The 12,169-nt window shown below is 52.4% G+C and overlaps 1 protein-coding gene across 13 annotated transcripts in view; it reads right to left on the reverse strand.

The window, feature by feature from the left end:
* The window catches only part of TNXB (tenascin XB), a 57,535-nt gene that overhangs the window by 10,052 nt on the left and 35,314 nt on the right, over nucleotides 1-12,169 (reverse strand). For 6 of the 13 annotated variants that reach the window (XM_045057288.1, XM_045057285.1, XM_045057283.1 and 3 more), the window contains 9 exons: nucleotides 11,754-12,062; nucleotides 11,308-11,610; nucleotides 10,564-10,914; nucleotides 8,711-9,034; nucleotides 7,967-8,317; nucleotides 6,056-6,352; nucleotides 3,752-4,102; nucleotides 3,008-3,358; nucleotides 637-969 (listed from right to left, as the gene is read on the reverse strand). The exons of 1 other annotated variant lie outside the window; for it this stretch is intronic. In XM_045057288.1, the coding sequence (XP_044913223.1) occupies nucleotides 637-969; nucleotides 3,008-3,358; nucleotides 3,752-4,102; nucleotides 6,056-6,352; nucleotides 7,967-8,317; nucleotides 8,711-9,034; nucleotides 10,564-10,914; nucleotides 11,308-11,610; nucleotides 11,754-12,062 (2,970 nt within the window). The remainder of the gene's footprint in view (nucleotides 1-636; nucleotides 970-3,007; nucleotides 3,359-3,751; nucleotides 4,103-6,055; nucleotides 6,353-7,966; nucleotides 8,318-8,710; nucleotides 9,035-10,563; nucleotides 10,915-11,307; nucleotides 11,611-11,753; nucleotides 12,063-12,169) is intronic. 6 more of the 13 variants (XM_045057289.1, XM_045057284.1, XM_045057290.1 and 3 more) reach the window with 6 other exon arrangements.

Raw genomic sequence — 12,169 nt, forward strand, 5'->3', positions numbered from 1 at the left:
CAGTCTGGCCTGGCCCTGGAGCTTCCTGTCATACAAATATCCCCTGTTACCTGACTGCTGGTTCACAGCCTGTCTCCCTGTGCTTGGGAGCCCCATCACCATAAGAACTTGTCTCTCTGCCATGATCAGGCTTACCCCAGGGAACTCCCACAGTGCTTGACTCAGGGCATCCAGTCTTGTTGGCCCTTGGGAATCCTAAGTGTGGTAATACCCCAACCATGGGGCCCGGAAGTGCTTCCATCAGCATGCTGCGTCCTGAACACCCTCTGTCTCCCCCTCCCCCTCAGCCTCCAGTGAACTACAGAGAGGCTGAGCCTCTGGGAGAAATCAGGGATGCAAGTACAATTCTGTCAAAAAATTCTAGGAAAGCATGCAATTGCTTTGTTGTGAGTGAGTAGTTCTGCTACTCAAAGTGTGGTCCTGCGACCAGCAGCATCCTCATCACATTAGAATGAGAATCTCTGGCCCCAGCCCAAACCTGCGCCATCTGAGCGTGCTCTTTACCAAGATCCTCGGGCCATCTGATGTGCAGAAGAAGATGTGTTGTGTCGAGTATTTGTTTTCATGCAGGTGGTAATAATGGGAAAGTGTTGTAGGGCCTTCTTCCCCACCAGCCCAGCTCTCACCCTCACTCACCAGTCACGCCCACAGTGGACACAGGGCCCCAGCGCTGCCCCCTGTGCAGGCCATACAGGTGCATCTTGTACTTGCGCCCCGGCTCCAGGCCCCCGACGGTGACCTCACTCTCCTCACCCCCGACACGCACCACCTGGGGCCGCCCGTCCCTGTCCTTGTACTGGACAGTGAAGGAGTCGAAGTGGCCCTGGGGGACGGTCCACGAGAGGCTCAGCGAGTCTGGGGATGATCCTGTCACTGTCAGCTCCCCCAGCAGGGGCTCCTCGGGGGACTCTGGGGCCTCCGTGCTGGGCTCTGTGGGGCTGGGGGTCTCCTCCACAACCTCCTGGGGGGCTGAGAGAAGACAGGGGAATGGGGGCTTAGTTGTCAGCTTCTCTGCTGCTGATGCCAATTAGGACAACAAAATGCATCCAGTGATAACTCCTCCAGCCGTGGAGTAGAGGCTGGAGAGCCTTTGGATTAGCCAGCTAGTAACTTGTTGATGGAGAGTGCTGAGAAGGGCTCCCAATTCCCGTCACGCACGGACTGGCAGGCACCATAAACATTCAGAAGGTCATTCAGACATGTGCCAGGAGCCAAAATAATTCTCATTTACTTTGACCCAATAATCCCATTTCTGGGCAGCGATCCTAAGAAAATTATGAAAAAGTAGGAAAAAGTTGTGTCATGGGGGTCCATTACAGGATTATTCATAACAACAAGATGTGTCAGGGACCCAAATGGCCCACAGAAGATGATTAACTTTGTTGTGGCGCTTTTACCATGAAGCATCAAATAACCATTAAAATGATGATTAATTCAGGTTGTGCAGCCGCAAAATAAATGCTCACAATATAACCGATGTACAAAAACAAAGGATGAGCCAAGAATCATATGACCACTCTGTAATGTGAAAACATGCGCTGTATGGGAAATGCAGAGAGAGGACGTGTTATTGATATTGTTATTAATGGCAATTATTGGGTCAAAAGGTGTCCTCATGAGAGACTTTTTCCCCTATTTTTCCCTATTCCATACCAACACATTCTATAATGTTGATATTATTTCACCAGAATAATGTAGACTTAGAAAGAAACCCTGGACTATAAAAATTCATCATCGGATAGTGGGTGTGGGGGGTAGGCCGTGGGTCCCTTACACTGTCCTCCTTACTTTGTGTATGCTTGTGATTTGCTGTGACAGAGGGCAACAAAATTGACCAGTGGATCAAAAGTAACACATTCCTTCAGGGCGGGAGCTGTTATCATGTCCACTTTCTGATCATTCCCGTTCTCCCCATCCTGCTACACTCCTAAGAAGGCACAGAGAGAAAGAGGCCCATCCCCCAGGAGTCAGAGAGGCTGTGTGAAATCGCTCCTTTGTCTAGAGTATGTTCAGGAGAGGATAGTGAACCTCCCAGAGCCGCTCACTGGGTGTCATAAAGGTGGTGAGCCCCACGCCCACGGAGAGGCCTTCACACGACGGCCTTTGGAGCAGGCAGATGATCTCTGTGAAGGGCTCTCACCAGGCATCAGCATTGGGCTCACACTGATTTAGAAAAGCCACCCTGACTGCCCTTTTAGAATTTAATTCACCTTGTGATTTGCCCCCCTAATTTCTTACATTAGAAATAACTTTTTCAAAATTAGGAATGAAAGAAGTGTGAGAGTGATGGGGAAGAGACGAAAAGAGCACAAGGAAGGAGAAGATATTATGTTTAAAGGAAATATTCCCTGACTATAAAAGAAGTACTCATTATTTAACAAAATTTGGGCAACACAGAATAGAATAAAGCAAGAAAAGGGCTGGAACATTCTATCCTGCCCCACAAAACATGCATCTCGTGAGACGTGTTTCTTTCCAGTTTTCTTGCCATGCCATGTTATTTTCCAGTGGCTGTGATTAGCATCCTTACAAAACCTGGGGGCTCCTTTTTCAATGTAATATTATCAAGTAACTGTCTTATGTCAAAACATTTCAGTGATGGCATAAAAGCTCATCTTCTAGATGCCTAATTACTTAATCGTCCCAATGTGATTGGATGATGTCGTGTTTCTTTCTTTCTTGTGTGTGTGTGCATGCTTGCGTGTGTGCATGTGCAAATGCACCTGTACACGCATGTGTGTATGCGTGCTTGGCCTGTGCCTGACACACTTCTTAGCAGCCCAGGGGCTGACCATCAGAAGGAGGTCATGCTGGTGTGTACGATGAAGCTTCATGTCAGCAAATGCCACACTACTAACCACAGGCCACAGACCATAGAGGAAAGGCATGAATGGGGGCCAAGGTCTGGATCCTCAAGGACTAGCAAAAGAGCAGAAGACTCATCCAGGTTACTGATGACAAAAGGTAGCTCTCCCTGAAAACCTCTGATCCCTGCCCCATCACTCACCGGTCAGGCCCACAGTGGACACGGGGCCCCAGCGCTGCCCCCTGTGCAGGCCATACAGGTGCATCTTGTACTTGCGCCCCGGCTCCAGGCCCCCGACGGTGACCTCACTCTCCTCACCCCCGACACGCACCACCTGGGGCCGCCCGTCCCTGTCCTTGTACTGGACAGTGAAGGAGTCGAAGTGGCCCTGGGGGACGGTCCACGAGAGGCTCAGCGAGTCTGGAGATGATCCTGTCACTGTCAGCTCCCCCAGCAGGGGCTCCTCGGGGGGCTCTGGGGCCTCCGTGCTGGGCTCTGTGGGGCTGGGGGTCTCCTCCACCTCAGTAGAGGTTGGGGTCTCTTCCTCTGCAGCTGAAAAGGAGACACACAGAAAGGATGAGGCAGGATCCCCAAGAGATGTCCTTGGATCTTAGGAGAATGGAGAGCTGTGACCATGTTTGGGGGCCCCAAATTCAGTTCAGAGAAGCCCATGCTTGGGGCTGGCTGGGCTTGCTCAGCTGAAATCTCAAAAACATGCTTGGGGGCTTCCAGGGTCAGCAGTGGGGAACTCTGAACAGACACCAGCATAGCTCATGGAGGCCCTTTCTGCCCAGGAGGACCCCTTGGTCCCCAAGGGGAGGCACAAAGGGCACCATGGCTCAGCCTCCAGCTAAGGGACCTCCTGCACCCCACTCACCCATCACCTGAGAGAGGTGACCCCCCTCCCTGGCTGACCCCACCCTGGGGCTTCCACCGTCCACTCACCCGTCACCCCAAAGGCAGAGACGGGGCCCATGCGTTGGCCACCGTGGAAGCCATACAGGTTCATCTTGTACTTGTGGTCTGGCTCCAGGCCTGAGATGGTGACCTGGTCCTCATTCCCTGGCACCCTCACTGCCTTGGGCTGCCCATCCCCGTTCTTGTACTGGACCAGGAAGTGGTCAAACTGGCCCTCGGGGACAGTCCAGGAGAGGTGCAGGGAGTCGGGGGTGGCGTCTGTCACTGCCAACTGCCCCAGCCGTGGCTTCATGGGAGGCTTGGGAGTCATGGTGGGTGAGTCTGTTGGTGCTGGCATTTCTTGGTCCTTTCCTGGGGCTGGATCAGGAGATAAAGAGACTGTGTGGAAATACCTTGTGGGTTCCCTTCTCATAAAAGATATTGGATTTCTCCCAGGCACGCCAAGGCATCTCCCCAGGGTTAAGACATCATTTCCCTGGTTTGAATGTTCAGTAACCAACAGACAGAGCATACTCTTGTGGTGACACCATGGTGGTAGGCTGGGACTGCCTACTCAACACATGCATGCATTGAACCCTTGGGAGCTGCAGAGCAAATCTGTGCATAGGGACAGAACTAAGGCTTTATAATACCACCAAGCATAGCAGATAAGTCACATCAGAAGGTACATCTACTCAGGTTTGGAAATTCTACTTTGTGAGTATTTTCCTTTAATACCTCCTTTGATTTAGAAGGCTTCTGAGCATTTTAATTTTTTTTAACATTTATTCATTTTTGAGAGAGAGAGAGGGACAGAGCATGAGTGGGGGAGGGGCAGAGAGAGAGAGGGAGACACAGAATCCGAAGCAGGCTCCAGGCTCTGAGCTGTCAGCACAGAGCCTGACACAGGGCTTGAACCCATGGACCGAGAGATCATGACCTGAGCTGAAGCCGGATGCTTAATTGACTGAGCCACCCAGGTGCCCCTACTGAGCATTTTTAGAGATGAATTTAGATTTCACAGTTGAGGCCAAAGAGATGAGACCACATGTGATCATCTTTGCAATTGGGTTGTTTTGGACCTTGTATTAGCTCTCTAAGTAATTTATGGTACAGATGACCCATCACGCCTTCAGATTTTTCGTCTTTTCTGTTCTGCATAGGGTTTCATTCTTCCTCTTTTTAAAAAAAATTTTTTTAATGTTTATTTATTTTTGAGAGAGAGAGAGAGACAGAGACAGAGACAGAGCACGAGCAGGGGAGGAGCAGAGAGAGAGGGCGACACAGAATCTGAAACAGGCTCCAGGCTCTGAGCTATCGAACTCAAAAACTGTGAGATCATGACCTGAGCCAAAGCTGGATGCTCAACCGACTGAGCCACCCAGGCGCCCCTTCATTCTTCCTTAATTGTTGAATTACAAAAGCATCTTGGGGGCGCCTGGGTGGCGCAGTCGGTTAAGCGTCCGACTTCAGCCAGGTCACGCTCTCGCGGTCTGTGAGTTCGAGCCCCGCGTCAGGCTCTGGGCTGATGGCTCGGAGCCTGGAGCCTGTTTCCGATTCTGTGTCTCCCTCTCTCTCTGCCCCTCCCCTGTTCATGCTCTGTCTCTCTCTGTCCCAAAAATAAAAAATAAAATAAAATTAAATTAAAAAAAAAAGCATCTTGTTTCCTATCTGTTCTGTTTGGAAACTGGGTCTTAAGCATTGAAGGGTAATAGCTCCAAAGGACCTTAACAAAAGCAACGAACAGCCCTGTTAGTGAGTAATGAAGGAGGCGAAGTGCCTTGTGAAGTTGCACATTTGACTAATACTCACCATTGAAGTAATAGCATCCATGCTGGCAGGATTCTCATAATTATGAGAGTTCATTCTAAGAATTTTCAGAGACTAATTTTCTTCCTCTTCTTTCATTACAGATGAAGAAAAGGAGGCACTGAGACATTCAGTGACTCTCTTGGGGTCACACAGCTCAAATAGGCTGAGGCTTCAAACCCAGGTCTGCCTGAGTCTATGTTATTTCCCTGATGTCCTGCCTCTTCAAGGACCAAAAAGCCTGTACGTAGGGGCACCTGGCTGGCTCAGTCAGTAGAGTGAGCAGCTTGTGATCGCGGGGTCGTGAGTTTGAGTCACATGTTGAGTATAGAGTTCACTTAAAAAAAAAAAAAAAGCCTGTGTGTAAAGGCTGAGGTGTCTGGGTAACACCAAAGACTTGGAGTAGAGACACTAGCAGAACCACTCTCAGGAGCTTGGGAGGCTCAGTCTCAGGGACAGTGGGACAAAAATACCTGAATACTAACAGTGAAAGAGAAACTGAGTCCAGCTAGGGCAGGGCCCAGTGTCCTGTCGCACACTCACCAGTTAAGCCAACAGTGGAGACGGGGCCCACACGCTGGCCACCGTGGAAGCCATACAGGTTCATCTTGTACTTGTGGTCTGGCTCCAGGCCTGAGATGATGACCTGGTCCTCATTCCCTGGCACCCTCACTGCCTTGGGCTGCCCATCCCCGTTCTTGTACTGGACCAGGAAGTGGTCAAACTGGCCCTCGGGGACAGTCCAGGAGAGGTGCAGGGAGTCGGGGGTGGCGTCCGTCACTGCTAGCTCTCCCAAGTGTGGCTTCAGAAGGGTATTGGCAGGGGGCTCCCCTTCAGGATCTGGGAATAGATGCAAACAGAAGCTTTCCTATTGCTAGAAGAAGTAGTTGAGGCCCCGGCTCTCCTGGATTCAGACCAGAAGGTGGGCCAGCTCTGTAAGCCTAACTTGAGACCCATTTCTGCTTATCATCAAACTTCTTGTGGTCTCCTTATGGTCTGTCAAACTTGGTAGGCAGCCTCTAAGCTCAGGGCCTTTGTAGTGACTATCCCCTTTGCATGCATGTTCTGACCCCAGATGCCTGCGTGGTTCATGTCCACACTTCCTTTAACTCTTTGTTCAAATGTCACCTCTTCAGGGACAATCCTGATCACCCTATATAAAATTCCAGTTCTCCCAATTGCAATGTATCCTCCCGTTTTTGGACCTGATCCCAGCAACAAATTGCAAAACAACACTTATGAGACAATCAGGAAACTAACACTACCTACATACGTAATGATATTAACAAATGTTCATTTTTAAAGAAAAAATAATAGTGTGGCTATTTTTAGTCTTTAAAATTTTTTTTTAATTTTAGTCTTTAAAAAAAAATTTTAATGTTTACTTATTTTTGAGAGAGAGAGGCAGAGCATGAGCAGGGGAGGGGCAGAGAGAGAGGGAAACAGAGAATCCAAAGCAGGCTCCAGGCTCTGAGATGTCAGCATAGAGCCTGACACGGGGCTCAAACCCACAGACTGCGAGATCATGACCTGAGCCGAGGTTGGAGGCTCAACCAACTGAACCACCCAGGTGCCTCTATTTTTAGTCTTTTTGAAAAGAGTAATACACTTAAATATGAAGCAATGAAGTATAGAGTGTCTGGGATGAGCTTACAACAGTATATCCATACACTGGAATACTATTTGGACTAAAGGAATGATGTACACCTACAGGTTACAACATGGAACCTCAAAAACACATTCAGTGAAAGAGTCCAGACACAGAAGAACACATATTGGGTGATACCACGTGTCTATGTTCAGAAAAGGCAAATCTACAGATATAGAAAGTAAATTAGTGGTGGCCTGGATCTGCACATCTGCACACCAGTTTTCTTCTTGGGCCGAAGGAAAGTTCTAAAATTAGATAGGGCTGATGGTTGCACAACTCTGGAAATATACTAGATATCATGAAACTGTATACTTAAAACAAGCGAATTTTATGGCATGTAAATTATATCTCAATTAAGCTGTTAATAAAGAACATATTCTGGTGGGAGGAGGGCAGAAAGAGAGTGGGATGAGCCAGGCTGGCCAGGAGGTAACATTAGGATGGCAATGGACACATAGGATTTCATTTGTTATTTTTTTCTCTTTTGTGTGTAAATTCGAGTCGTGTATAGTAAATATTTGCTGAATGAATTAGTATTTCATGGCATTTGTTTCAACCACACACACAAAAAAGATCTTTCCAGAGTACCCAGGCAAAGCAGAAAGCCCACAAATGGGTCAAGGTATCACTGCCTCAAAGGCTTCCACTCCAGACACTACATCACACTTTCCTGAGATGTTACTGGACAAAGGGTGGGTTAGGCGGGGTTTGAGGATCCTGGCTCTCCAGTGTAGGACACCCCGGAGCTCTACCAATGGAACCTTACCTGACACAACCCAGGAGGCTCTTTAACCCTCACTCACCAGTCACGCCCACAGTGGACACGGGGCCCCAGCGCTGCCCCCTGTGCAGGCCATACAGGTGCATCTTGTACTTGCGCCCCGGCTCCAGGCCCCCGACGGTGACCTCACTCTCCTCACCCCCGACACGCACCACCTGGGGCCGCCCGTCCCTGTCCTTGTACTGGACAGTGAAGGAGTCGAAGTGGCCCTGGGGGACGGTCCACGAGAGGCTCAGCGAGTCTGGGGACGATCCTGTCACTGTCAGCTCCCCCAGCAGGGGCTCCTCGGGGGACTCTGGGGCCTCCGTGCTGGGCTCTGTGGGGCTGGGGGTCTCCTCCACCTCAGTAGAGGTTGGGGTCTCTTCCTCTGCAGCTGAAAAGGAGACACACAGAAAGGATGAGGCAGGATCCCCAAGAGATGTCCTTGGATCTTAGGAGAATGGAGAGCTGTGACCATGTTTGGGGGCCCCAAATTCAGTTCAGAGAAGCCCATGCTTGGGGCTGGCTGGGCTTGCTCAGCTGAAATCTCAAAAACATGCTTGGGGGCTTCCAGGGTCAGCAGTGGGGAACTCTGAACAGACACCAGCATAGCTCATGGAGGCCCTTTCTGCCCAGGAGGACCCCTTGGTCCCCAAGGGGAGGCACAAAGGGCACCATGGCTCAGCCTCCAGCTAAGGGACCTCCTGCACCCCACTCACCCATCACCTGAGAGAGGTGACCCCCCTCCCTGGCTGACCCCACCCTGGGGCTTCCACCGTCCACTCACCCGTCACCCCAAAGGCAGAGACGGGGCCCATGCGCTGGCCACCGTGGAAGCCATACAGGTTCATCTTGTACTTGTGGTCTGGCTCCAGGCCTGAGATGGTGACCTGGTCCTCATTCCCTGGCACCCTGACCGCCTTGGGCTGCCCATCCCCGTTCTTGTACTGGACCAGGAAGTGGTCAAACTGGCCCTCGGGGACAGTCCAGGAGAGGTGCAGGGAGTCGGGGGTGGCGTCTGTCACTGCCAGCTGCCCCAGCCGTGGCTTCATGGGAGGCTCAAGGGCCATGGTGGATGGGGCTTGGGTGGTCATGGCTTCATATTCTGGAGCTGCACAGAGACACACAGGGACAGGTGAGGACAGGCAGGCAGGTCAGAGTATAAGCAGGTGTATTACAAACATAAGAGAATGAGGAACACAGCATTGCTGGCCACAGTGGCTCTAACTCATCTACTCTTCCCAGTCCCTCAATGTTGGCCTTCTCTGCCCCTTACCCTCATCTCGCCCTGCCCTCACCCACCCCTACCCACACCCCGCCACCTCTCCCAGTTTTTCCTGCACCCACCTCCCCTGCACACTGTGCCCTGGGCCTCGCTCCACTGGGGTCTCCTTGACACCTCACTCCCTTTAGCTCATGTTGAGTGCTCCCAAACAGCTCAGAACCCCCTTCCCCAACTGGAAGCCTGGAATCTTCCTGGATCTGTTCCTGTCCCCAGCTGCCATCAGACTCAACAGTGTGCAACTCACTCTCAAGTTCCTCCTGGGTCTCCTCACTCCCCACACCTGCAGCACCACCAGCCTGGCTTGCCTCACCTGCACTCCCCCAACACCGTTGCCTCTCACCTGAATATCCAAGTCCCTACTGGGCTCCCTGCCTCCCTGTCCCACCCGTTCCTCACAGGGGGCCAGGATGAGCCTTTCAGCGAACATTTGATGGTGTCAGCCTTAGCTTAACTATGCAACAACCCTCTCTATCCCCGGGAGAAATCCCTGGCTTCTGAGCTGTCCCTACAGCCCACCCCTACTCAAGACTCTCTCCCCAGCTCAGAGGATCTCACACAAAACCCTCTTGGTCTCTCTCATGGGCCACTAGTTTCCAGTCCTTGGCACCAGTTGTGACGTGGATCTGACTCCAACACTGTCAACAAGCTAACTTCTGCCCAACTTCGGTTCTCAGCTGTCCCGTGGACTCCCGCAGGCAGGCTGGCTTAGGCATGCTCCCCAGTCTGGCCTGGCCCTGGAGCTTCCTGTCATACAAATATCCCCTGTTACCTGACTGCTGGTTCACAGCCTGTCTCCCTGTGCTTGGGAGCCCCATCACCATAAGAACTTGTCTCTCTGCCATGATCAGGCTTACCCCAGGGAACTCCCACAGTGCTTGACTCAGGGCATCCAGTCTTGTTGGCCCTTGGGAATCCTAAGTCTGGTAATACCCCAACCATGGGGCCCAGAGGTGCTTCCATCAGCATGCTGCGTCCTGAACACCCTCTGTCTCTCCCTCCCCCTCAGCCTCCAGTGAACTACAGAGAGGCTGAGCCTCTGGGAGAAATCAGGGATGCAAGTACAATTCTGTCAAAAAATTCTAGGAAAGCATGCAATTGCTTTGTTGTGAGTGAGTAGTTCTGCTACTCAAAGTGTGGTCCTGCGACCAGCAGCATCCTCATCACATTAGAATGAGAATCTCTGGCCCCAGCCCAAACCTGCGCCATCTGAGCGTGCCCTTTACCAAGATCCTCGGGCCATCTGATGTGCAGAAGAAGATGTGTTGTGTCGAGTATTTGTTTTCATGCAGGTGGTAATAATGGGAAAGTGTTGTAGGGCCTTCTTCCCCACCAGCCCAGCTCTCACCCTCACTCACCAGTCACGCCCACAGTGGACACAGGGCCCCAGCGCTGCCCCCTGTGCAGGCCATACAGGTGCATCTTGTACTTGTGCCCCGGCTCCAGGCCCCCGACGGTGACCTCACTCTCCTCACCCCCGACACGCACCACCTGGGGCCGCCCGTCCCTGTCCTTGTACTGGACAGTGAAGGAGTCGAAGTGGCCCTGGGGGACGGTCCACGAGAGGCTCAGCGTGTCTGGGGACGATCCTGTCACTGTCAGCTCCCCCAGCAGGGGCTCCTCGGGGGGCTCTGGGGCCTCCGTGCTGGGCTCTGTGGGGCTGGGGGTCTCCTCCACCTCAGTAGAGGTTGGGGTCTCTTCCTCTGCAGCTGAAAAGGAGACACACAGAAAGGATGAGGCAGGATCCCCAAGAGATGTCCTTGGATCTTAGGAGAATGGAGAGCTGTGACCATGTTTGGGGGCCCCAAATTCAGTTCAGAGAAGCCCATGCTTGGGGCTGGCTGGGCTTGCTCAGCTGAAATCTCAAAAACATGCTTGGGGGCTTCCAGGGTCAGCAGTGGGGAACTCTGAACAGACACCAGCATAGCTCATGGAGGCCCTTTCTGCCCAGGAGGACCCCTTGGTCCCCAAGGGGAGGCACAAAGGACACCATGGCTCAGCCTCCAGCTAAGGGACCTCCTGCACCCCACTCACCCATCACCTGAGAGAGGTGACCCCCCTCCCTGGCTGACCCCACCCTGGGGCTTCCACCGTCCACTCACCCGTCACCCCAAAGGCAGAGACGGGGCCCATGCGCTGGCCACCGTGGAAGCCATACAGGTTCATCTTGTACTTGTGGTCTGGCTCCAGGCCTGAGATGGTGACCTGGTCCTCATTCCCTGGCACCCTCACTACCTTGGGCTGCCCATCCCCGTTCTTGTACTGGACCAGGAAGTGGTCAAACTGGCCCTCGGGGACAGTCCAGGAGAGGTGCAGGGAGTCGGGGGTGGCGTCTGTCACTGCCAGCTGCCCCAGCTGTGGCTTGATGGGAGGTTCTGAAGGTTCATCCTCCTCTTCCCTTGGGACTGAACAGAGACAGGAGAGAGAGAGACAGAGAGAGAGACAGAGAGAGAGAGAGAGAGAGAGAGAGGCAGGATGACCATGGGGACACTGCTCTCCTCTGCGCTCTCACAGCCATTTGGAAGGTAGCAGAGCTCTCCTTGCTCACCTGTGAGGGCCTCAATGTGGGCAGGACCCACACGCTGCTGGCCATGGAAACCATACAGGGTCACCAGGTATCTGTGGTCAGATTCCAGGCCAGTAAGGATGATGTCATTCTGGTCACCATCTACTTTGACTACTTGGAGTTGCCCATCTTTGTCTGTGTACTGGACCTCAAAGGAGTCAAAATCTCCCTCCGTCACTGTCCAGGAGAGATGCAAGGTGTCTGGCGTGGCTTCCTCCACAGTCACCTCCCCTAGGCGGGGCTCAGGCCCTGGAGGACCTAGGGCCTCGGTTTTGATATCTTCTCTGGAGGCTGGTTCAGAGAGACAGGGAGAGATGGGTGACCGGTCTGTCATTGCAAGACTCTCCAAGAAGAGAGAACGAGGGAAAGAGTGAAGGACGTGATGGCAAGAGTTCAGC

Source organism: Felis catus, chromosome B2, assembly GCF_018350175.1.
Source record: "Felis catus isolate Fca126 chromosome B2, F.catus_Fca126_mat1.0, whole genome shotgun sequence".
NCBI classification, from domain to species: Eukaryota; Metazoa; Chordata; class Mammalia; order Carnivora; family Felidae; genus Felis; species Felis catus.